Here is a 23,001-nt window from a genome sequence, read left to right on the forward strand (position 1 = left end):
AGCTTTATTGTATGGGCAGAGCTAATAATGCAGCCTAGCTATTCAGTAGGAAACTAGCGACTAACACCAAAATATCCTACACCAAACATAATAGAAGGTTAAAGCTGCGCCTCACCTCTATGGGGAGATTCAAGAGAACCGGCAGACACTAGATGGCGCCCAAACAGAGCAATTCAAGAGTGGTTTCATTCGGGCACGCACAGCCACCGGTGCTGACATTACAATTATGTTGTTCCGTCTTTTTGACGGGCTGGCAACTAGTACTGTATATAGGCAACAGCATTTATCAGCTCTCTAAACCCACACACAGCATTTTATTATCAGAACACGTGTTCTGCCTATATAGGGGTATATGTAATTGCGGTCGAATTCCCGAAATTGTCGAAAAACTGGACTTTTTCACCAAAAAAAAAAAAATCGACAATGCAATTCAGTACTTTCCGTCAAAAAAAACGGACTTTCAAAATTCGACTTTTTGAAATTCGACATTTGTTAAATTTGACATTTCTGCAATGGTACAAATGCAGCAATTCGCCAAAAGTATATTCAATTGAAGTTTGGAAATTCGACAACAGTGCTTTTAGACAGTAAATTCGTCATTTTCAATCCGCCCCACTTTGGTGGGGGAATCTAATAAAAAAAATTTAAAACATGGTTTTTTTTGGTGTTTTTTTTATTGGTAATAGCATATCTATTTATATTAGAAGGGATTAGGTACTTGGTTTGTCTATTTTGGAGGCACAAGTATTATTTATATATTTTTAAAAATATATATATATTTTTTTTAAATGGAATGGTAAAATCCCGAAAAAAAATGGCGTGGGGTCCCCCCTCCAAAGCATAACCAGCCTCGGGCTCTTCGAGCCAGTCCTGGTTCTAAAAATCCGGGGGGAAAATGACAGGGGATCCCCCGTATTTTTAAAACCAGCACTGGGCTCTGCGCCTGGTGCAAAAAATACGGGGGACAAAGAGTAGGGGTCCCCCGTATTTTTTACACCAGCCTCGGGCTCCACTAGCTGGACAGATAATGCCACAGTCGGGGGTCACTTTTATACAGCGCCCTGCGGCCGTGGCACTAAATATCCAACTAGTCACCCCTGGCCGGGGTACCCTGGGGGAGTGGGGACCCCTTCAATCAAGGGGTCGTCGTCGTCCCAGCCACCCAAGGGCCAGGGGTGAAGCCCGAGGCTGTCCCCCCAATCCAAGGGCTGCGGATGGGGGGCTGATAGCCTTTGGAAAAATGAAAGCATATTGGTTTTTCCAGTAGTACTACAAGTCCCAGCAAGCCTCCCCCGCAAGCTGGTACTTGGAGAACCACAAGTACCAGCATGCGGGAGAAAAACTGGCCCGCTGGTACCTGTAGTTCTACTGGGAAAAAAATACCCAAATAAAAACAGGACACGCACACAGTGAAAGAGAAACTTTATTTCACACCTGCCGACACACACATACTTACCTATGTTGACACGACGTTCGGTCCACTTGTCCAAGTAGAATCCGGGGTACCTGTGAATAAAATTCTACTCACCTGATCCAGTGTCCAGGTTATAAGCAACGTACTTGGCAAAACAACAAAACGGCAACCCGGACCAAACGGACTGAAAGGGGTCCCATGTTTACACATGGGACCCCTTTCCACGAATGCAGAGACCCCCGCCCCCCCCCCGTGACTGCTGTCACAGAAAGGTATCTTCAGCCAATCAGCGAGCGCAACGTCCTGGCACTATGCTGATTGGCTGTATGCGCGTCTGCTGTCAGACAGCGCATCGCAAAGCCTCTCCATTATATTCAATGGTGGGAACTTTGCGTCAGCGGTGAAGTCACCCGCGGTCAGCGGCTGACCGCGGGTAACCCCACCGCTACCCGCACACCATTGAAACTAATGGAGGGAGCTGTGCGATGCGCTGTCTGACAGCAGACGCGCATACAGCCAATCAGGTGAGTGCCACGAAGTAGCGCTTCCTGATTGTCTGAAGGAACCTTCTGTGACAGCAGTCACGTGGGGTCCCGGCATTCGTGGAAAGGGGTCCCATGTGTAAACATGGGACCCCTTTCAGTCCGTTTGGTTCGGGTGTTCATTTTTTTTTTTTTTTTTTTTTCGTGGATTATAACCTGGACATTGGATTGAGGGGAGTATAATTTTTCTCACAGGTACCCCGGATTCTTCAGTGACGAGGGGGGCGTGGCAGTCGGCGGGTCAACATAGGTATGTATGTGTCGGCATGTATGAAATAAACTTTTACTTTCACGGTGTGCGTCTCCTGTTTTTATTTGGGTATTTTTTTTCCAGTAGAACTACAGGTACCAGCGGGCCCGTTTTTCTCCCGCATGCTGGTACTTGTGGTTCTCCAAGTACCAGCTTGCGGGGGAGGCTTGCTGGGACTTGTAGTACTACTGGAAAAACCAATATGCTTTATTTTTCCAAAGGCTATCAGCCCCCCATCCGCAGCCCTTGGATAGGGGGGGGGGGGGGCGGACAGCCTCTGGCTTTACCCCTGGCCCTTGGGTGGGTGGGGGACCCCTTGATTGAAGGGGTCCCCACTCTCCCAGGGTACCCCGGCCAGGGGTGGCTAGTTGGATATTTAATGCCACGGCCGCAGTATAAAAGTGACCCCCGGCTGTTGCATTATCTGTCCAGCTAGTGGAGCCCGATGCTGGTGTAAAAAATACGGGGGACCCCTACTCTTTTTGTCCCCCGTATTTTTTGCACCAGCACCAGGCGCAGAGCCCGGTGCTGGTTTTAAAAATACGGGGGATCCCCTGTCATTTCCCCCCCCGGATTTTTAGAACCAGGACCGGCTCGAAGAGCCCAAGGCTGGTTATGCTTTTGAGGGGGGACCCCACGCCATTTTCCCCCCCGTTTTTTCCAGTTTTAAAAAAATCGGAATAAAATCCGTCAAATCGGCCGTTTTTCGTCAGCGGGACTGTCGAATCCGTTTTTCATTGAATATGGTCAATTTCGGCACCCACTTGCCGAAATTAGACGGTCCAATTGTGTCGAATTAAAAAACGGCCGAAAAATTGCTGCGATTCGCCGCTAATTGCATATACCCCATAGTGGAATCGCTCAGGAACTTGTCAGGTTATGAGACAAAGGCGGGTATCCTATTAGCCGCAAATACACGGCAATTTATCAGGTCAACTTTTCGCACCTACTGTATGAAAACATTTTTTCACGGGTGTGCATGCTCCTGTTTTTCAAACTATCCTACTGCAAGTGCAAAAACGGGGATTTTTGTGATAATTCTAGCCAGCAAAACCAGTGAAAAATGTAGGGGAAAATGGAGAAATCTGCCTGTATCTCAAATAAAGGCTAAATTAATATAGGCTAGCAGTGTAGGTGTGTATTCGTGGCAATAATAAAATAATTTGGGGTAGTTAAATTGGGTCAAATGGCTTTGAAATGCATTTTGAAATGCATTTTTTTTTAAAGTAAAAAAAAATTATAGAAAGCAAGTGTTTTTCAGCAAAATTCGTTCTCAAATTGAATTTGGGGTACATAAAAAATGGGTCTAAATATATATATTTGGGTCATTTTAGGAGACTTTAAAAACTTCCACAAAAAAAAAAAAACAGATTACTCCTACCTGTAAAGGGAAAAAGGTGTGTACCTGCGCTGGCTGAATATATTAAATTAATAAATTAAATAAAAACAATAATAATAATAAATAATAAGAATAACAATAATAATAATGAAAATGGATGGTTTGTTCTATATAAAAAAGTAACAATTTAATAATAACATACCACATCAAGCAATTGTTAAAAATAATTCCTCAGGAGCTAAGGGAGCTGGATCTTACCAGTGAAACGCGTTGAGCTTTCTTTCATTGGACTTGAGTACATTTGCTTTTTCTGGACTCCGTTCTCCACAGCGGCCTGCAAAAGCCGTGTCCTCCTTGGCACAATTTGGACGCATCTCCCACCACTGGATCTTATCTCTACCTGGCTTCACCCCTACAGCTATACAAAGGACTTGTTCCAAGGCTGATGCTTACCAACGAGGGGATCTGGTAAATACATATTGAGTACAGTGAATGCGCAGAGGGAGGATGTCCTAGCCTATAGGAATGGACAATTCTAACATTGGAGACCATAAAATTTACTCATTATTGTCCAGATAAGCTAATCCAAGTTTTTACTGCCACCTAGTGGCAAGAGGAATTCCCTTATTTTTAACAATTGCTTGATGTGGTATGTTATTATTAAATTGTTACTTTTTTATATAGAACAAACCATCCATTTTCATTATTATTATTGTTATTCTTATTATTTATTATTATTATTGTTTTTATTTAATTTATTAATTTAATATATTCAGCCAACGCAGGTACACACCTTTTTCCCTTTACTGTTTAATCTTGAGGAACTGACCTTCCTCCTACCTGCTGCTGTTGGCCGCGCACCTGTATACTCCTTATTACTCCTACCTGTAAGCCTAAAACCACTTGTCCCATTCATAAAGCACTCCAATATACCCGTCCCATACCTTCTACCCCAATTTCCATCCCTTTGCACTGTTTCACTCATGTCATTATTGGTTAATTCAAAATAATTAAAAAAGTCTATGTTTCTAATTAGTCGTTCGGGGGGTATTCGAGGGGGTCTGAACCAAATCCTCATAATTTTATATTAAATGGGGATTTTCACCAACTTGTCAAGTGCTCAGAGGTGGTGAAAACCAAATTGCATTAAAACCTATGGACAATAGGATAGGGGACTTTCGCAATAAAACATGTTTTTTGCTCAGCTAAAAGGATACCTCCCAAAGTTTAGATTTTTTTTCCTCCATGATAAAATTCCGTCCTTCAAGCCTTATTACAGGTGACAGTAGAGGATCTTAAACAACTGTTTAAGAACAGCAGAATACACCTCTGCAAATCGTATACATATAAAAACGAGTTTTATGGTGAACTTACCCTTGTTAAAACTCTTTCTGCGAGGTACACTGGGCTCCACAAGTCTGGACAATGGGGTGTAGAGTAGGATCTTGATCCGAGGCACCAACAGGCTCAAAGCTTTGACTGTTCCCAGAATGCACAGCGCCGCCTCCTATATCACCCCGCCTCCCAGCACAGGAGCTCAGTTTAGTTAACCAGCCCAATGCAGTAGCAGGAAAAGAGACGACAACGGTTAGTAGCCACATACACCACACTCTCGCGACAAGAGAAGTGTCAGCGGCTAATGCCATTTCAACCCAAAGAAGCTAAGTGCGTCAGGGTGGGTGCCTTGTGGAGCCCAGTGTACCTCGCAGAAAGAGTTTTAACAAGGGTAAGTTCTTACCATAAAACTCGTTTTCTGTTGCGGGGTACACTGGGCTCCACAAGTCTGGACAATGGGGATGTCCTAAAGCAGTTCCTTATGGGAGGGGACGCACTGTAGCGGGCACAAGAACCCGGCGTCCAAAGGAAGCATCCTGGAAAGCGGCAGTATCGAAGGCATAGAACCTTATGAATGTGTTCCCGGAGGACCACGTAGCCGCCTTGCACAATTGATCAAGGGTCGCACCACGTTGGGCCGCCCAAGAAGGTCCAACAGACAGAGTATAATGGGCCGTAATGTGAACAGGAGCTGACAGACCAGCCTTCACATAAGCATGCGCAATCACCATTCTAATCCACCTGGATGGGGTCTGCTTGTGAGCAGGCCAGCCACGTTTGTGAAATCCAAACAAAAGAAAGAGAATCAGACTTTCGAATAGAAGCAGTTCTCTTCACATAGATACGGAGAGCCCTTACCACATCCAAAGACCGCTCTTTGGGAGACAAATCAGGAGAGACAAAAGCTGGAACCACAATCTCCTGATTAAGGTGGAACGAAGAAACCACCTTAGGTAAATATCCGGGACGAGTCCTAAGAACCGCCCGGTCACGGTGAAAAATCAGATATGGGGAACTACAAGACAAGGCACCCAAATCCGACACTCTTCTAGCAGAGGCAATAGCCAGCAAGAACACCACCTTAAGGGAAAGCCACTTAAGGTCAGCTGAACCAAGAGGTTCAAATGGAGGCTCCTGCAACGCCTCCAAAACCACCGACAAGTCCCAAGGAGCCACAGGCGGGACATAGGGAGGCTGGATACGCAACACACCCTGAGTGAAAGTATGAACATCAGGTAAAGTCGCAATTTTTCTCTGAAACCACACCGACAAGGCAGAAATATGAACCTTGAGGGAGGCCAGACGCAGGCCTAAATCTAGGCCCTGCTGTAGAAAAGCCAAAAGTTTGGCTGTACTAAACTTGGAAACGTCATAATGGTTAGACGCGCACCAAACAAAGTAGGAATGCCAGACCCGATGGTAAATCCGAGCAGAGGTCGGTTTCCGGGCCCGCAACAGTTTTAATGACCTCTTCAGAAAAACCCTTAGCTCTTAAGACGGAAGCTTCAAGAGCCACGCCGTCAAAGACAGCCGGGCTAGGTCCTGGTAGACACAGGGGCCCTGAACAAGGCGGTCTGGGCGTTGTGGAAGTATAAGTGGACGCTCTGACGATAGGCCTTGCAGGTCTGAGAACCAGTGCCGGCTGGGCCATGCCGGTGCTATGAGAAGCAGATTTCCTTTTTCTTGCTTGAACTTCCGAAAGACCCTGGGCAGGAGTGACACTGGAGGGAACACGTACGGCAGCCGAAACTTCCACGGCACTGCCAGCGCATCCACGAATGCTGCTTGAGGATCCCTTGTCCTTGCTCCGAAGACCGCAACCTTGTGATTGTGTCGAGACGCCATCAGATCCACATCTGGAAGACCCCACCTTTCCACGAGGAGTTGAAACACTTCTGGATGGAGGCCCCACTCGCCGGCATGCACGTCCTGACGACTGAGAAAGTCCGCTTCCCAATTCAGGATTCCCGGAATGAATATTGCCGATAGATGGCATTCTGCCCAACGTAGAATCCGTGAGGTTTCCTTCATTGCCAAACGGCTTCGAGTGCCGCCTTGATGATTTATGTAAGCCACTGTGGTGGCGTTGTCCGACTGTACTTGAACAGGACGGTTCTGAATCAAATGCTGGGGTAGGTTCAACGCATTGAAGACCGCCCGCAATTCCAGAATGTTGATCGAGAGGAGAGATTCCTCCTTGGTCCACCGACCCTGCAAGGAGTGCTGCTCCAGCACCGCGCCCCAACCTCTTAGACTGGCATCTGTCGTCAACAGGACCCAGTTGGATATCCAGAAGGGACGGCCTCTGCACAATTGTCGGTCCTGGAGCCACCAGAGCAGCGACAGACGAACCTCTGGAGTCAAAGAGATCATTTGAGACCTGATCCGGTGAGTCAGGCCGTCCCACTTGGCTAGAATCAGCTTCTGGAGGGGGCGAGAATGGAATTGAGCATACTCCACCATGTCGAATGCTGATGCCATGAGGCCCAGCACCTGCATTGCCGAATGTATCGACACTTGCGGACGAGAAAGGAAGCAACGAATCCTGTCCTGAAGTTTCAGGACTTTCTCCTGAGACAAGAACAACCTCTGGTTGTGAGTGTCCAACAGCGCTCCCAGATGCACCATGCTCTGAGCAGGGACCAGGGAGGATTTCTTCCAGTTGATGAGCCACCCGTGGGCTTGTAGAAACCGGACCGTCATATCCAAATGATGCAGGAGAAGATCTGGGGAATTTGCCAGGATTAACAAGTCGTCCAGATACGGCAGTATCCTGACCCCTTGACGGCGGAGTACCACCGTCATCACCGCCATAACTTTGGTGAAGACTCGCGGAGCCGTTGTTAAACCAAAAGGTAACGCCCGAAACTGGTAATGGAGGTTGCCAATAGCGAACCTCAGGTATTGTTGATGCGACACTGCTATAGGAATATGCAGGTAAGCATCCTGTATGTCCAGGGAGACCATGTAGGCCAGAACTATAGAGCGAAGGGTTTCCATACGGAACTTGGAAACCTTCACAAACTTGTTCAGTGCCTTGAGGTTGAGAATGGGCCGGGAGGACCCATTTGGTTTCGGGACTAGAAACAGCGGAGAATAGTACCCCCGGCCCCTCTGAGCAAGAGGCACCTGTACTACGACTCCTGTATCCAGGAGGGTCTGTACCACCGAAAGCAGAGTGTTTTGCCTTTGTCTGGTCCGACGGGACGTCTGTCTTGCAAAATCGATGAGGGGGTCGGTTTTTGAAGGCTATGGCGTAACCTCGAGTGACGACTTCCCGTACCCAGGCATCTGAAGTAGTCTTCAATTATTCGTAGGTATACCCTAGAAGCCGGGCCCCCCCACCCTGGGATCCCCCAGGGGGAGGCCCGCCCCGTCATGCGGCAGGCTTATCGGTCTTGGCTGCTGGCTGACGGGCAGCCCAGGCTCTTTTGGGCTTCGGCTTACCAGGTTTGGAAGTGCGGGGCTGCTTATGGTACGCCTGACCTTTTGCTTTACCTGAAGGACGAAAGGGGCAAAAGGACGTGCCTTTGGCCTTCGACACAGAAGGAGCTGTATTAGGCAGACAGGCAGTTTTGGCAGTAGCCAAGTCAGCCACTATCTTATTTAAGTCCTCCCCAAACAGAATATCCCCCTTGAAAGGGAGTACCTCCAGGGCTTTTCTAGAGTCCAGATCCACAGACCAGGATCTCAGCCACAATATCCTGCGAGCCAAGACTGACGTACTAGAGGCCTTGGCTGCTAGGATATCGGCATCAGAAGCCGCCTCTTTAATATAGCGAGAAGCTGTGACAATATATGACAAGCATTGTCTAGCATGGTCAGAGGAGATTTCAGCTTCTAACTCCAAGGTCCATGCTTCAATAGCCTCTGCCGCCCATGTAGCTGCAATAGTGGGCCTTTGTGCAGCACCCGTGAGGGTGTAAATCGCTTTTAGACAACCCTCGACATGTTTATCCGTAGGCTCTTTTAGAGACGTGACGGTAGTGACAGGTAGAGCTGAGGAAACCACCATCCTAGCCACATGTGAGTCTACTGGAAGAGGCGTTTCCCAATTCTTAGACAGCTCTGGCGCGAGGGGATAGCGAGCCAGCATCTTCTTTTGAGGCACTAACTTCGTACCCGGGCTTTGCCAGGGTTCCTGACGTATATCCACTAGGTCACAGGTTCTCAAACTCGGTCCTCAGGACCCCACACGGTGCATGTTTTGCTGGTATCCTCACAGAATCACAAGTAACATAATTAGCTCCACCTGTGGACCTTTTAAAATGTGTCAGTGAGTAATTAATACACCTGTGCACTTACTGGGTTACCTGCAAAACATGCACTGTGTGGGGTCCTGAGGACCGAGTTTGAGAACCACTGCACTAGGTGGTCAGAGTGAGGTAAAACTTGTTTAATCACCTTCTGATGCTTGAACCTATCTGGTTTCTTATGAGGAACGGATGGCTCGGGATCATCCGTAATCTGCAGAATTAACTTAATAGCCTCCAAAAGATCAGGAACATCCACATGTGAACTACCCTCCCCATCAGCCGTATCCGAGTCAGAACCTGTGGGGTCAGTGTATGTGCTGTCTTTATCAGACGAGGTGTCAGTGACAGCAGTGGATTGTGAGGAGACGAGCACTCGCTTAGAGGACCTCTTGGACTTAGGCGAGCGATGGTCAGACTTTTTAGTAGTCAGGGACTGGTTCAACTTCTTTAATTGAGCAGATAAATCGACCGCCCACGGCGGGTTAGCTGCAGGAACCACATACGGTTGTACCGGCATTGGGGGTCCCATAGGGGGTGTTAGTTTATGAACTAGCGTATGCAGAAGCGTGGAAAAAGCGGTCCATGGAGGGTCAGTATGTGCCTCCGTTGCCACAGTCCCACTGGGGGGCAAGGAGCCCCCAGAACCAGAGCCCACAGCTGCTATATTCTCCCCATATGTGCCTGTGGCTTCAGCAACACCAGCAGTGTATTCCGCCCCAGAACCGTTACCCTCAGAAGCAGACATGATATAACTTGCAGTATGAGGTAACACAGTACAATTATTAGCAGCACTATATCCCTAAACCCAAACCCCTGCGCAGTGTAGTCAGCACCAGCAGAGATAAAGGAGAGATATGGTGACTAAATCAGAGAAAAATACGTAATGCAGTATATCTTTGTGAAAATCCTATATTAAATAACACCTGACGCACCAAGCCCCCTCAGGTTATAGAATATAGGGATAGCAAGTTGAGTGAAAGACACGAGATGGACACCACTCAGCTATCAATGCACACACAAATAGTCACAGTTTGTACAATGCAGAGGTTATTACAGACAATAATACTGCACTGGACTAGCTTACACAGCTATATAGTCAATAGATATAACACTACACAGTAAGAAACTGGATGTATATCACAGGGTAATTGTACTATAAACCCCTGACTAAATGCAGTGTCTTACCAACACTGACTAAAAAGGCAGGTAGAATACTTAAGTGTTATGTAAAGGCACAGCGCTGACAACCAGGCGGCTTTACATAGGAGGATTTGCACAAGCAGTCCCAGGAACAGTGAGCTGAGGAGTAATGGCGCCGCAGACACTGACAGGGAGTGAGGAAAAGACAGATGCAGCTCCAGGGCGGGAACACTTGCTGGAAATGGCGCCCTGGGGCTGGGGGAGGGGCTTCAGGTCTAAGCCTTATCCCCCTTGTTGGCAAAACCGCCGGGTACTGTGGGCGATATTAAAATCGGTTTTAAGAGAAAACCTGACCTGCGCCCATGCCCTGGCGATCTAGCGGGATCGCCTGTATCCTGTGTCCACCGCCAGCGTGCGCGGCCCGCCTCCCACTGACCACGATAAAGACCAGGTCCCGCGAGCGGGACCCAGTTACCACCTCCCGAAGCACGGCCACGCGATCCTGGAGAGCCCCAGCCGTGTGTGTCTTACATGAAGAAAACCGGAGCCTCCGCTGTAGGTACCCGGCAACCAGGGCTCGGGAGTGTACAGCGCCGCTGGGGAGAGCTGGAGCTGCAGCAGTGAACAAGATATTTACCACCGCTGCTGCCCTTGAAGTCTTCACTGTTTACCTCATAAAAAGCTTTTCTCAGGGCTGCTTGGAGCAGACCCTCTGTTAAGTGCCTGCTTACTGCAGCACCAACTGACAAACTGAGCTCCTGTGCTGGGTGCGGGGTGATATAGGAGGCGGCGCTGTGCATTCTGGGAACAGTCAAAGCTTTGAGCCTGTTGGTGCCTCGGATCAAGATCCTACTCTACACCCCATTGTCCAGACTTGTGGAGTCCAGTGTACCCCGCAGCAGAAAGACCTTCTAAACCAAATAATTTGAAGATATCAGATCTCTAACATATGAGAGTAATTGATATTTCTATTAAGGGGAAACAATTTTCTAGCATTGGGGTCCTTTCAGTCACGTCTGATCAAAACATTTCTAGTGACTTAAAAAAGCAGTGAGAAAAAACGCTGCAAAAAGGCAATTTTAAGCCAAACCCACTAATAGGAATTGTAAATATTGTTCCCTATTTTTCAGCTTTGCAAATCTGAACTGCTATGACAGATGAGAAGTTCTACCAGAAATTCCCCCACCCCCCAGCCTTCCCACTTAATGTCCAGCTCAACCACATTTATCTATATCAAGTCTACGACTAGGCTCCTACCGGAACTGCTAGTAATACCCCTTTCAGACCGCCAGCTTGTAACTCAGGTTATTGCATATGTGTGCGCAGTAAACCAGGTTGCTGCGCGGTCTGAAAGATATGAGGGGAAATATCCCGGGTCGAGCAACCTTTCAACCCTGGTAGCGACCAGTTTCCAGTTCACACTGTATGGACGGGCGGCGCTTGGAGATCAAATGATCATCTCCAAGATCCGCCTCCGCAAGCGTCACCGCTGATTACCCTGATTCGGCAATATGCCGGGCTGGGGATGCCAGTGTGAAAGGGGCCTGAGCAGGTCACACCCAGGAAGCACCCGTTTGCGGATCTCGGGTGCGACCCGCAAAATGTGGCCTGAAAGGAGATTAATTAAATAGGTGTTGTAATATTCTCCCACCTTTGCACAAGAATAGTCGGTAGAGCTTAGAAAAGGGTAATGCATGTGTTTGGATTTTTATGTACATCCATATATCCTTGTTGTGGTGCCATATAAATAAAGGATAATATACACACACACACCTCTCTATCTATCATATACAGCTATCTTTTCAGTGTCAGTAAAAATGTGTGAATTTACACAATAAGATTCTGAATCACAACCAAGAGGGGAGATGGAGAACACATTCTAAATAAATACATCCACCTGTGTGATTTCCAGGAGCTCTACCCAAAAGTTCACAAGTCAAATGTATTGTCCATGCATTCTATTTCCATTCAACACATGGTCACAGGCCATGAAGTGGGCTCCATTCCAAGTCATTTAAAAGTAGATCAAGTAACATGAACGCCTGCCAAAATTCCATTTAACCTCATCACTCCACCAACACAACTGAGCTAACAAAACTCTCTATTAGGCTCCACCAACTAATTGTTTCAGACTTGCAAGTTGGTAAAACAATACCCTGCCACTCTAGTCTATAGAAATTAAAAGCATTCCACTTTCACTCAGGGTTAATATTTGAACCATGGTGTTTGGAAAAGGAGGCATTTTAAAATATACTTACAGATTGTAGATCTTGTAATGGTTTTTATGCTTGGAGTCCAAAAACCTTGGAGAAAAAAAAATATAATAAATCTCATTAGCCAATGTGCTTTCTCTGATGCCATGGGACACAGGGAGTCATAACGAATTAGCTCCAGACAGCTTATATTAACATTGGGGGAGATTCAAATGTTTGAAAAGTCGGTTGGGTGTCTGTTTTTTCCTATCTAAAAGACAGGACAAAACAGACACCCAACTGACTTTTCAAACATATAAATCTCCCCCATTAACAGTCTTGAAAATAATACTTTTTTTTATTTTACCTGCTGAACCACATATTATGGCCATTTTTACAGAAAGAACAAAACAAAGTATGTAATGCAATTTAGAAGGCTTTTCTCATTTTTATTGAAGCTCTGAAAAAAAATTCTAAAAGGAAAATATGCATGGTCACACAGCTCATCCTTATCAGAATAAAGGCAATGTTCATAGATAGCCATACTCCTTAAGAAATGACCACAGCTAGACAGGCGAACAAGGATGCAAAGAAAACAATTACCATTGTAACAAAGTTATGAAGACAAGGAGCCAAACATTGGGCGAGATTCAAATCTTGATGTCGACGGGCAAGACATCAGCGCAAAAAATTACCCTTTTGGGAGCTCAAACAATGCTAAAGAAATCAATGTGATTAAACGTTAAATTTGCCTAGATTGTAAATAATAAGATTTTACTTACCGATAAATCTATTTCTCGGAGTCCGTAGTGGATGCTGGGGTTCCTGAAAGGACCATGGGGAATAGCGGCTCCGCAGGAGACAGGGCACAAAAAGTAAAGCTTTTCCAGATCAGGTGGTGTGCACTGGCTCCTCCCCCTATGACCCTCCTCCAGACTCCAGTTAGGTACTGTGCCCGGACGAGCGTACACAATAAGGGAGGATTTTGAATCCCGGGTAAGACTCATACCAGCCACACCGTACAACCTGTGATCTAAACCCAGTTAACAGTATGATAACAGCGGAGCCTCTGAAAGATGGCTTCCTTCAACAATAACCCGAATTAGTTAACAATAACTATGTACAATTTATGCAGATAATCCGCACTTGGGATGGGCGCCCAGCATCCACTACGGACTCCGAGAAATAGATTTATCGGTAAGTAAAATCTTATTTTCTCTATCGTCCTAGTGGATGCTGGGGTTCCTGAAAGGACCATGGGGATTATACCAAAGCTCCCAAACGGGCGGGAGAGTGCGGATGACTCTGCAGCACCGAATGAGAGAACTCCAGGTCCTCCTTAGCCAGAGTATCAAATTTGTAAAATTTTACAAACGTGTTCTCCCCTGACCACGTAGCTGCTCGGCAAAGTTGTAATGCCGAGACCCCTCGGGCAGCCGCCCAAGATGAGCCCACCTTCCTTGTGGAGTGGGCCTTTACAGATTTAGGCTGTGGCAGGCCTGCCACAGAATGTGCAAGTTGGATTGTGCTACAGATCCAACGAGCAATCGTCTGCTTAGACGCAGGAGCACCCATCTTGTTGGGTGCATACAATATAAACAACGAGTCAGATTTTCTGACTCCAGCTGTCCTTGCAATATATATTTTTAATGCTCTGACAACGTCCAGTAACTTGGAGTCCTCCAAGTCACTTGTAGCCGCAGGCACTACAATAGGCTGGTTCAGATGAAATGCTGACACCACCTTAGGGAGAAAATGCGGACGAGTCCGCAGTTCTGCCCTGTCCGAATGGAAAATCAGATATGGGCTTTTGTAAGATAAAGCTGCCAATTCTGATACTCTCCTGGCAGAAGCCAGGGCTAGAAGCATGGTCACTTTCCAAGTGAGATATTTCAAATCCACCTTTTTTAGTGGTTCAAACCAATGAGATTTTAGAAAGTCCAAAACCACATTGAGATCCCACGGTGCCACTGGAGGCACCACAGGAGGCTGTATATGCAGCACTCCCTTAACAAAGGTCTGGACTTCAGGGACTGAAGCCAATTCTTTTTGAAAGAAAATCGACAGGGCCGAAATTTGAACCTTAATAGATCCCAATTTGAGACCCATAGACAATCCTGATTGCAGGAAATGCAGGAATCGACCCAGTTGAAATTCCTCCGTCGGAGCACTCCGATCTTCGCACCACGCAACATATTTTCGCCAAATTCGGTGATAATGTTGCACGGTTACTTCCTTCCTTGCTTTAATCAAAGTAGGAATGACTTCTTCCGGCATGCCTTTTTCCTTTAGGATCCGGCGTTCAACCGCCATGCCGTCAAACGCAGCCGCGGTAAGTCTTGAAACAGACAGGGACCCTGCTGAAGCAAGTCCCTCCTTAGAGGTAGAGGCCACGGATCTTCCGTGATCATCTCTTGAAGTTCCGGGTACCAAGTCCTTCTTGGCCAATCCGGAACCACTAGTATCGTTCTTACGCCTCTTTGCCGTATAATTCTCAATACTTTTGGTATGAGAGGCAGAGGAGGAAACACATACACCGACTGGTACACCCAAGGCGTTACCAGCGCGTCCACAGCTATTGCCTGCGGATCTCTTGACCTGGCGCAATACCTGTCCAGTTTTTTGTTGAGGCGAGACGCCATCATGTCCACCATTGGTCTTTCCCAACGGGTTACCAGCATGTGGAAGACTTCTGGATGAAGTCCCCACTCTCCCGGGTGAAGATCGTGTCTGCTGAGGAAGTCTGCTTCCCAGTTGTCCACTCCCGGGATGAACACTGCTGACAGTGCTATCACATGATTCTCTGCCCAGCGAAGAATCCTTGCAGCTTCTGCCATTGCACTCCTGCTTCTTGTGCCGCCCTGTCTGTTCACATGGGCGACTGCCGTGATGTTGTCCGACTGGATCAACACCGGTTTTCCCTGAAGCAGAGGTTCTGCCTGGCTTAGAGCATTGTATATTGCTCTTAGTTCCAGAATGTTTATGTGAAGAGACGTTTCCAGACTCGTCCATACTCCCTGGAAGTTTCTTCCTTGTGTGACTGCTCCCCAGCCTCTCAGGCTGGCGTCCGTGGTCACCAGGATCCAATCCTGTATGCCGAATCTGCGGCCCTCCAATAGATGAGGACTCTGCAACCACCACAGAAGGGACACCCTTGTCCTTGGAGACAGGGTTATCCGTAGGTGCATCTGAAGATGCGACCCTGACCATTTGTCCAACAGATCCCTTTGGAAAATTCTTGCGTGGAATCTGCCGAATGGAATTGCTTCGTAAGAAGCCACCATTTTTCCCAGGACTCTTGTGCATTGATGTACAGACACCTTTCCTGGTTTTAGGAGGTTCCTGACAAGCTCGGATAACTCCTTGGCTTTTTCCTCCGGGAGAAAAACCTTTTTCTGAACCGTGTCCAGAATCATCCCTAGGAACAGCAGACGAGTTGTCGGCATTAACTGGGATTTTGGAATATTCAGAATCCACCCGTGCTGTTTTAGCACTTCTTGAGACAGTGCTAATCCCATCTCTAGCTGTTCTCTGGACCTTGCCCTTATTAGGAGATCGTCCAAGTATGGGATAATTAATATGCCTTTTCTTCGAAGAAGAATCATCATCTCGGCCATTACCTTTGTAAAGATCCGAGGTGCCGTGGACAATCCGAACGGCAGCGTCTGAAACTGATAGTGACAGTTTTGTACAACGAACCTGAGGTACCCCTGGTGTGAGGGGTAAATTGGAACGTGGAGATACGCATCCTTGATGTCCAAGGATACCATAAAGTCCCCCTCTTCCAGGTTCGCTATCACTGCTCTGAGTGACTCCATCTTGAACTTGAACTTCTTTATGTACAGGTTCAAGGACTTCAGATTTAGAATAGGCCTTACCGAGCCATCCGGCTTCGGTACCACAAAAAGAGTGGAATAATACCCCTTCCCTTGTTGTAGAAGAGGTACCTTGACTATCACCTGCTGAGAGTACAGCTTGTGAATGGCTTCCAAAACCGTCTCCCTTTCGGAGGGGGACGTTGGTAAAGCAGACTTCAGGAAACGGCGAGGTGGATCTGTCTCTAATTCCAACCTGTACCCTTGAGATATTATCTGCAGGATCCAGGGATCTACCTGCGAGTGAGCCCACTGCGCGCTGTAATTTTTGAGACGACCGCCCACCGTCCCCGAGTCCGCTTGAGAAGCCCCAGCGTCATGCTGAGGCTTTTGTAGAAGCCGGGGAGGGCTTCTGTTCCTGGGAAGGAGCTGCGTGTTGCTGTCTCTTCCCTCGACCTCTGCCTCGTGGCAGATATGAATAGCCCTTTGCTCTCATATTTTTAAAGGAACGAAAGGGCTGCGGTTGAAAAGTCGGTGCCTTTTTCTGTTGGGGAGTGACTTGAGGTAGAAAGGTGGATTTCCCGGCTGTAGCCGTGGCCACCAAATCTGATAGACCGACTCCAAATAACTCCTCCCCTTTATACGGCAAAACTTCCATATGCCGTTTTGAATCCGCATCGCCTGTCCACTGTCGCGTCCATAAAGCTCTTCTGGCCGAAATGGACATAGCACTTACCCGTGATGCCAGTGTGCAGATATCCCTCTGTGCATCACGCATATAAAGAAATGCATCCTTTATTTGTTCTAACGACAGTAAAATATTGTCCCTGTCCAGGGTATCAATATTTTCAATCAGGGACTCTGACCAAACTACCCCAGCACTGCCCATCCAGGCAGTCGCTACAGCTGGTCGTAGTATAACACCTGCATGTGTGTATATACTTTTTTGGATATTTTCCATCCTCCTATCTGATGGATCTTTAAGTGCGGCCGTCTCAGGAGAGGGTAACGCCACTTGTTTAGATAAGCGTGTTAGCGCCTTGTCCACCCTAGGAGGTGTTTCCCAGCGTTCCCTAACCTCTGGCGGGAAAGGGTATAATGCCAATAATTTCTTTGAAATTATCAGCTTTTTATCAGGGGCAACCCACGCTTCATTACACACGTCATTTAATTCTTCTGATTCAGGAAAAACTATAGGTAGTTTTTTCACACCCCACATAATACCCTGTTTAGTGGTACCTGTAGTATCAGCTAAATGTAACGCCTCCTTCATTGCCAAAATCATATAACGTGTGGCCCTACTGGAAAATACGGTTGATTCGTCACCGTCACCACTGGAGTCAGTGCCTGCGTCTGGGTCTGTGTCGACCGACTGAGGCAAAGGGCGTTTCACAGCCCCTGACGGTGTTTGAGTCGCCTGGACAGGCACTAATTGATTGTCCGGCCGCCTCATGTCGTCAAACGACTGCTTTAGCGTGTTGACACTATCCCGTAGTTCCATAAATAAAGGCATCCATTCTGGTGTCGACTCCCTAGGGGGTGACATCCTCATATTTGGCAATTGCTCCGCCTCCACACCAATATCGTCCTCATACATGTCGACACACACGTACCGACACACAGCAGACACACAGGGAATGCTCCTAACGAAGACAGGACCCACTAGCCCTTTGGGGAGACAGAGGGAGAGTTTGCCAGCACACACCAAAAACGCTATATATATATATCAGGGATAGCCTTATAATAAGTGCTCCCTTATAGCTGCTTTGTTATATCAAAATATCGCCATAAATTTGCCCCCCCCCTCTCTGTTTTACCCTGTTTCTGTAGTGCAGTGCAGGGGAGAGGCTTGGGAGCCGTCCTGACCAGCGGAGCTGTGAGAGGAAATGGCGCCGTGTGCTGAGGAGATAGGCCCCGCCCCTTTTCTGGCGGGCTCGTCTCCCGCTATTTAGAGAAATCAGGCAGGGGTTAAATATCTCCATATAGCCTCTAGGGGCTATATGTGAGGTATTTTTAGCCTTTATATAGGTTACATTTGCCTCCCAGGGCGCCCCCCCCCAGCGCCCTGCACCCTCAGTGACCGCGTGTGAAGTGTGCTGAGAGGAAAATGGCGCACAGCTGCAGTGCTGTGCGCTATCTTTAGAAGACTGCAGGAGTCTTCAGCCGCCGATTCTGGACCTCTTCTGACTTCAGCATCTGCAAGGGGGCCGGCGGCGCGGCTCCGGTGACCATCCAGGCTGTACCTGTGATCGTCCCTCTGGAGCTTGATGTCCAGTAGCCAAGAAGCCAATCCATCCTGCACGCAGGTGAGTTGACTCCTTCTCCCCTCAGTCCCTCGCTGCAGTGATCCTGTTGCCAGCAGGAATCACTGTAAAATAAAAAACCTAGCTAAACTTTTTCTAAGCAGCTCTTTAGGAGAGCCACCTAGATTGCACCCTTCTCGGCCGGGCACAAAAATCTAACTGGAGTCTGGAGGAGGGTCATAGGGGGAGGAGCCAGTGCACACCACCTGATCTGGAAAAGCTTTACTTTTTGTGCCCTGTCTCCTGCGGAGCCGCTATTCCCCATGGTCCTTTCAGGAACCCCAGCATCCACTAGGACGATAGAGAAAACTAGATTTCAGTAAACAAGTAAAGCCATTTGTCCACATTTATTTCAAAGGTTGTGTTAACTGGTGTGCTGGCAACATAAATGAAATGCAATATCTGGAGCAGGGGGAAGGGAGAGGGCTCGAACACAGTGGGGATACACTGACCAGCCTGCTTAACAAACTTACTACACAGGAATGTGCAATGTGGATTGGTTGTTTTAATGAACAAGGGCAGGGCCAGCGATGTCACAGCAAATCAGGTGGCCACATTTTTTTTTATAAGATCCCCCTTTCAGTGAGTGGGGAGGTAATAATTTACTTTTTAAGCAGAGCAGCTATGGACTAAGTTTAACAAAGGCCTATGGATTTTAAGGACATATCTGAATTATTACACTTTGGGATTTGACGGTAACTTAAGTGCCTGAATGACATCATCATCATCATAATAATAATAATAATAGTAGAAGTTCGGAAATCCCAAGTTCCATTTGGAGAAAGCTAGCTACATTTAGTAGCGAACCATCTTTTAGCCAGAGGTAAACTCTATAATATACACCCCTGCTTACCTTACCAGTTGTACCATGTAGCAAAATGGTGGCAGGCCATGCTGGGGTGTGTAGTTCCAGGCTGCTGGAGTGTCTGAAGTTGCCTACCACTGTTTTAACCTATATTGACACTGTATACAGAATTTATTGTAAAATGCTGCACATAAGCCATGGCAGGAAAATGCTTCCCATATTACAGAACCAATTAATGTTGGAAACAAACTCATTACTTAAAAGTTTTTTAGTTTGGCACCACTGGCGCACTCAGCTCACTGTCAACCACATAGCAAAGGAATGAATTCATCTGACATATCACATTCCTCTACTACTCACTAGTGCACAGCCCATGCTCTACCACTGAACTCACAAGACGTTCATTGGCAGACGTGATGAGCGGCTTTCGCACTACAAGCAGACTGAGATACCATGTTCTGTGGAATGAAGTACTTTATTAATATCATTATGTAACATCATATTCTGACACTGGCAGTCAATTGATTTTGCGATTGTACAACTGTTTTTCCATGCACCACAAGAATGTAACGATATCTGCATGCTGGAATATGCGCTTCAAGGCCCGTTTTTTCAGCAGTTGCACCAAATGCACCCCAATATTCGCCTCTTCCATGCTAGCCTTGCTTACTATCCCTAATATTCCCTAATTTCTTTTATTGTAGGTTTACTACCTACAACCGTGGATAAAGAAAATAAGACAAAACATTCTAGGTCAGGGGTGGCCAAACAGACGATCGCGATCGACTGGTTGATTGCGGACATGTGACCAGTCGATCGCGATCCTCCGCCCAGCCACCCGAAGCCGCACCTCTCCTGCCTGCCGCCCTGCCCCTCTGTCTGGTCTCCGGCAGTGACGGCGGAGTGTATGGCTCAAATCAGGTGCCGGTTCGTTAGCCAATGAGAGCTCGCGGACCGGCGCCTGATTTGAGACATACACGCTGGCTGCCATCACCGCTGGAGATCAGACTGAAAAGCAGGGCGGCAGGCAGGAGAAGCGCGCTGCGCTCACCACACAGTAACTGTGAGCTCTACTATGGGGGCATATCTATCTGGCATTGTGGGCACATGGCTCAGTGGGGGCATATCTGGCACTGTGGGGGCATATGTGGCACTGTGGGCACATGGCACTGTGGGGGCATATCTGGCACTGGGGGCATATCTGGCACTGGGGGCACATGGCACTGTGGGGGCATATCTATAATCTGGCACTGTGGGGTCATATCTGGCACTGTGGGAGCATATCTATAATCTGGCACTGTGGGAGCATATCTAGCACTGTGGGCACATGGCACTGTGGGGGCATATCTAGCACTGTGGGCACATGGCACTGTGGGGGCATATCTGTATCTGGCACTGTGGGGGCATATCTGGTACTGTGGGGGCATATCTGTATCTGGCACTGTGGGGTCATATCTGGCACTGTGGGCACATGGCACTGTGGGGGCATATCTGGCACTGTGGGCACATGGCACTGTGGGGGCATATATGTAATCTGGCACTGTGGGGGCATATCTAGCACTGTGGGCACATGGCACTGTGGGGGCATATATGGCACTGTGGGGGCATATCTATAATCTGGCACTGTGGGGGCATATCTAGCACTGTGGGCACATGGCACTGTGGGGACATATCTGTATCTGGCACTGTGGGGTCATATCTGGCACTGTGGGGGCATGTGTGTATCTGGCACTGTGGGAGCATGTGTGTTTGAAGTTTTTACCTGTGGGGGCCAATGTGTTATTTCGTGTGAGGCAGTCATTACACTGTGCAGCAAGGCTACGTCCCTTTTTTTTGTTATATCACGCCCACTTTTTGTTATACCACGCCCCCTTTTTTGTTATGTCACACCCCCTTTTTGCACGCACGCCTACGGCGCACATTATTATTCCTCCTAGGTAGATCACAAAAGCTTTTTAGCTTTCAAAGTAGATTGCCGACTCCAAAAGTCTGGCCACCCCTGTTCTAGGTGCTTCACTGATCAAAGTCTATGGGGCCGAATCAATATTTTAGAAGCCCAAACAATTGTCACAATTCAATTGTACTTGGGCACCCATGCACGTTGCGCCTAAACAGACTGGGTTTAGCCGTCTAAATTCCCTGCTTTGGATGCCCAAAGTGCCCAGTTTACAGACATTCTTTTCTAGCACCTCAGGCGGCTGCGAGAAGAAAAAAAAAAAAAAAAAAAGGTGTCCTCCGCAGCAGCCCGAACAGCAGAACAATTGAAATGTTGCCGTTGGGCGCCCTCTTGTGGCAGCCGCAATAACTGAATTTGCCCCTATGACTACAAATGTGGTCTATCATAAATATATTGCTGCATACGTTGAGCCCATTCTTTATGCATTGGCAGATTAGGGTAAATTATCCAGTGTGAAATAGGTGACAATTTACTAGCAATCAATATATTGTCACCTCAATCATTCAGAAACAAGAAATTAATTAAGAGTTTATTACCAGTAGAAAGACGCACCTCCATAATTAGGCAAAAATAAAATAAGTATTGTAAAAGCACCTGTGTGCTGCGGTTCCTAAAAGATTCTCTAATTTAAAAGTGCATTTTACTGTCACTTCTCAACAATAGTAAGGTAGTGGGCATCCCAACAGAGCATTCAACAGCAGCCCTTAACTTTTAATCAGACCTGTAGTATTATATTTACAAGTCTCCAAAGCCAATTTTATCAACGTTTGAGTTTGATTTTATCACCTAGAAAGACCTTTCTAAAAAAAAATACCCAATTGCGCCTGTTTTTATCTATTATAAATGGGGCAGTATGGATGGTGTAATGGTTAGCATTCCTGCCTCACAACACTTAGGTCATCGGTTCAATTCCCACCATGGCCCTAACTGAGCGAAGTTTGTATATTCTCCCCGTACTTGCGTGGGTTTCCACCGGGTACTCTGGTTTCCTCCCACAATCCAAAAATATACTGGTAAGTTAATTGGCTCCCAACAAAAAAACAACCAAAAAAAATTAACCCTAGCATAGTGTACATGTGGTAGAGAATATAGATTGTAAGCTCCACTGGGGCAGGGACTGATGAGAATGGCCAAATATTCTCTGTAAAGCACTGCTGCGGAATATGTGTGCACTATATAAATAACTGGTAATAAATAATAAGAATTTACTCACCGGTAATTCTATTTCTCGTAGTCCGTAGTGGATGCTGGGAACTCCGTAAGGACCATGGGGAATAGCGGGCTCCGAAGGAGGCTGGGCACTCTAGAAAGATCTTAGACTACCTGGTGTGCACTGGCTCCTCCCACTATGACCCTCCTCCAAGCCTCAGTTAGGATACTGTGCCCGGACGAGCGTACACAATAAGGAAGGATTTTGAATCCCGGGTAAGACTCATACCAGCCACACCAATCACACCGTACAACTCGTGATATGAAACCCAGTTAACAGTATGAAACAACTGAGCCTCTCAACAGATGGCTCAACAATAACCCGATTTAGTTAACAATAACTATGTACAAGTATTGCAGATAAACCGCACTTGGGATGGGCGCCCAGCATCCACTACGGACTACGAGAAATAGAATTACCGGTGAGTAAATTCTTATTTTCTC

At 47.2% G+C, this 23,001-nt stretch overlaps 1 protein-coding gene across 2 annotated transcripts in view; it reads right to left on the reverse strand.

Moving 5' to 3' along the window:
- PTEN (phosphatase and tensin homolog) overlaps positions 1 to 23,001 on the reverse strand; it is a 167,462-nt gene that overhangs the window by 75,387 nt on the left and 69,074 nt on the right. For both annotated transcript variants that reach the window (XM_063961711.1, XM_063961710.1), the window contains exon 3: positions 12,535 to 12,579. In XM_063961711.1, the coding sequence (XP_063817781.1) occupies positions 12,535 to 12,579 (45 nt within the window). The remainder of the gene's footprint in view (positions 1 to 12,534; positions 12,580 to 23,001) is intronic.

Source organism: Pseudophryne corroboree, chromosome 3, assembly GCF_028390025.1.
Source record: "Pseudophryne corroboree isolate aPseCor3 chromosome 3, aPseCor3.hap2, whole genome shotgun sequence".
NCBI classification, from domain to species: Eukaryota; Metazoa; Chordata; class Amphibia; order Anura; family Myobatrachidae; genus Pseudophryne; species Pseudophryne corroboree.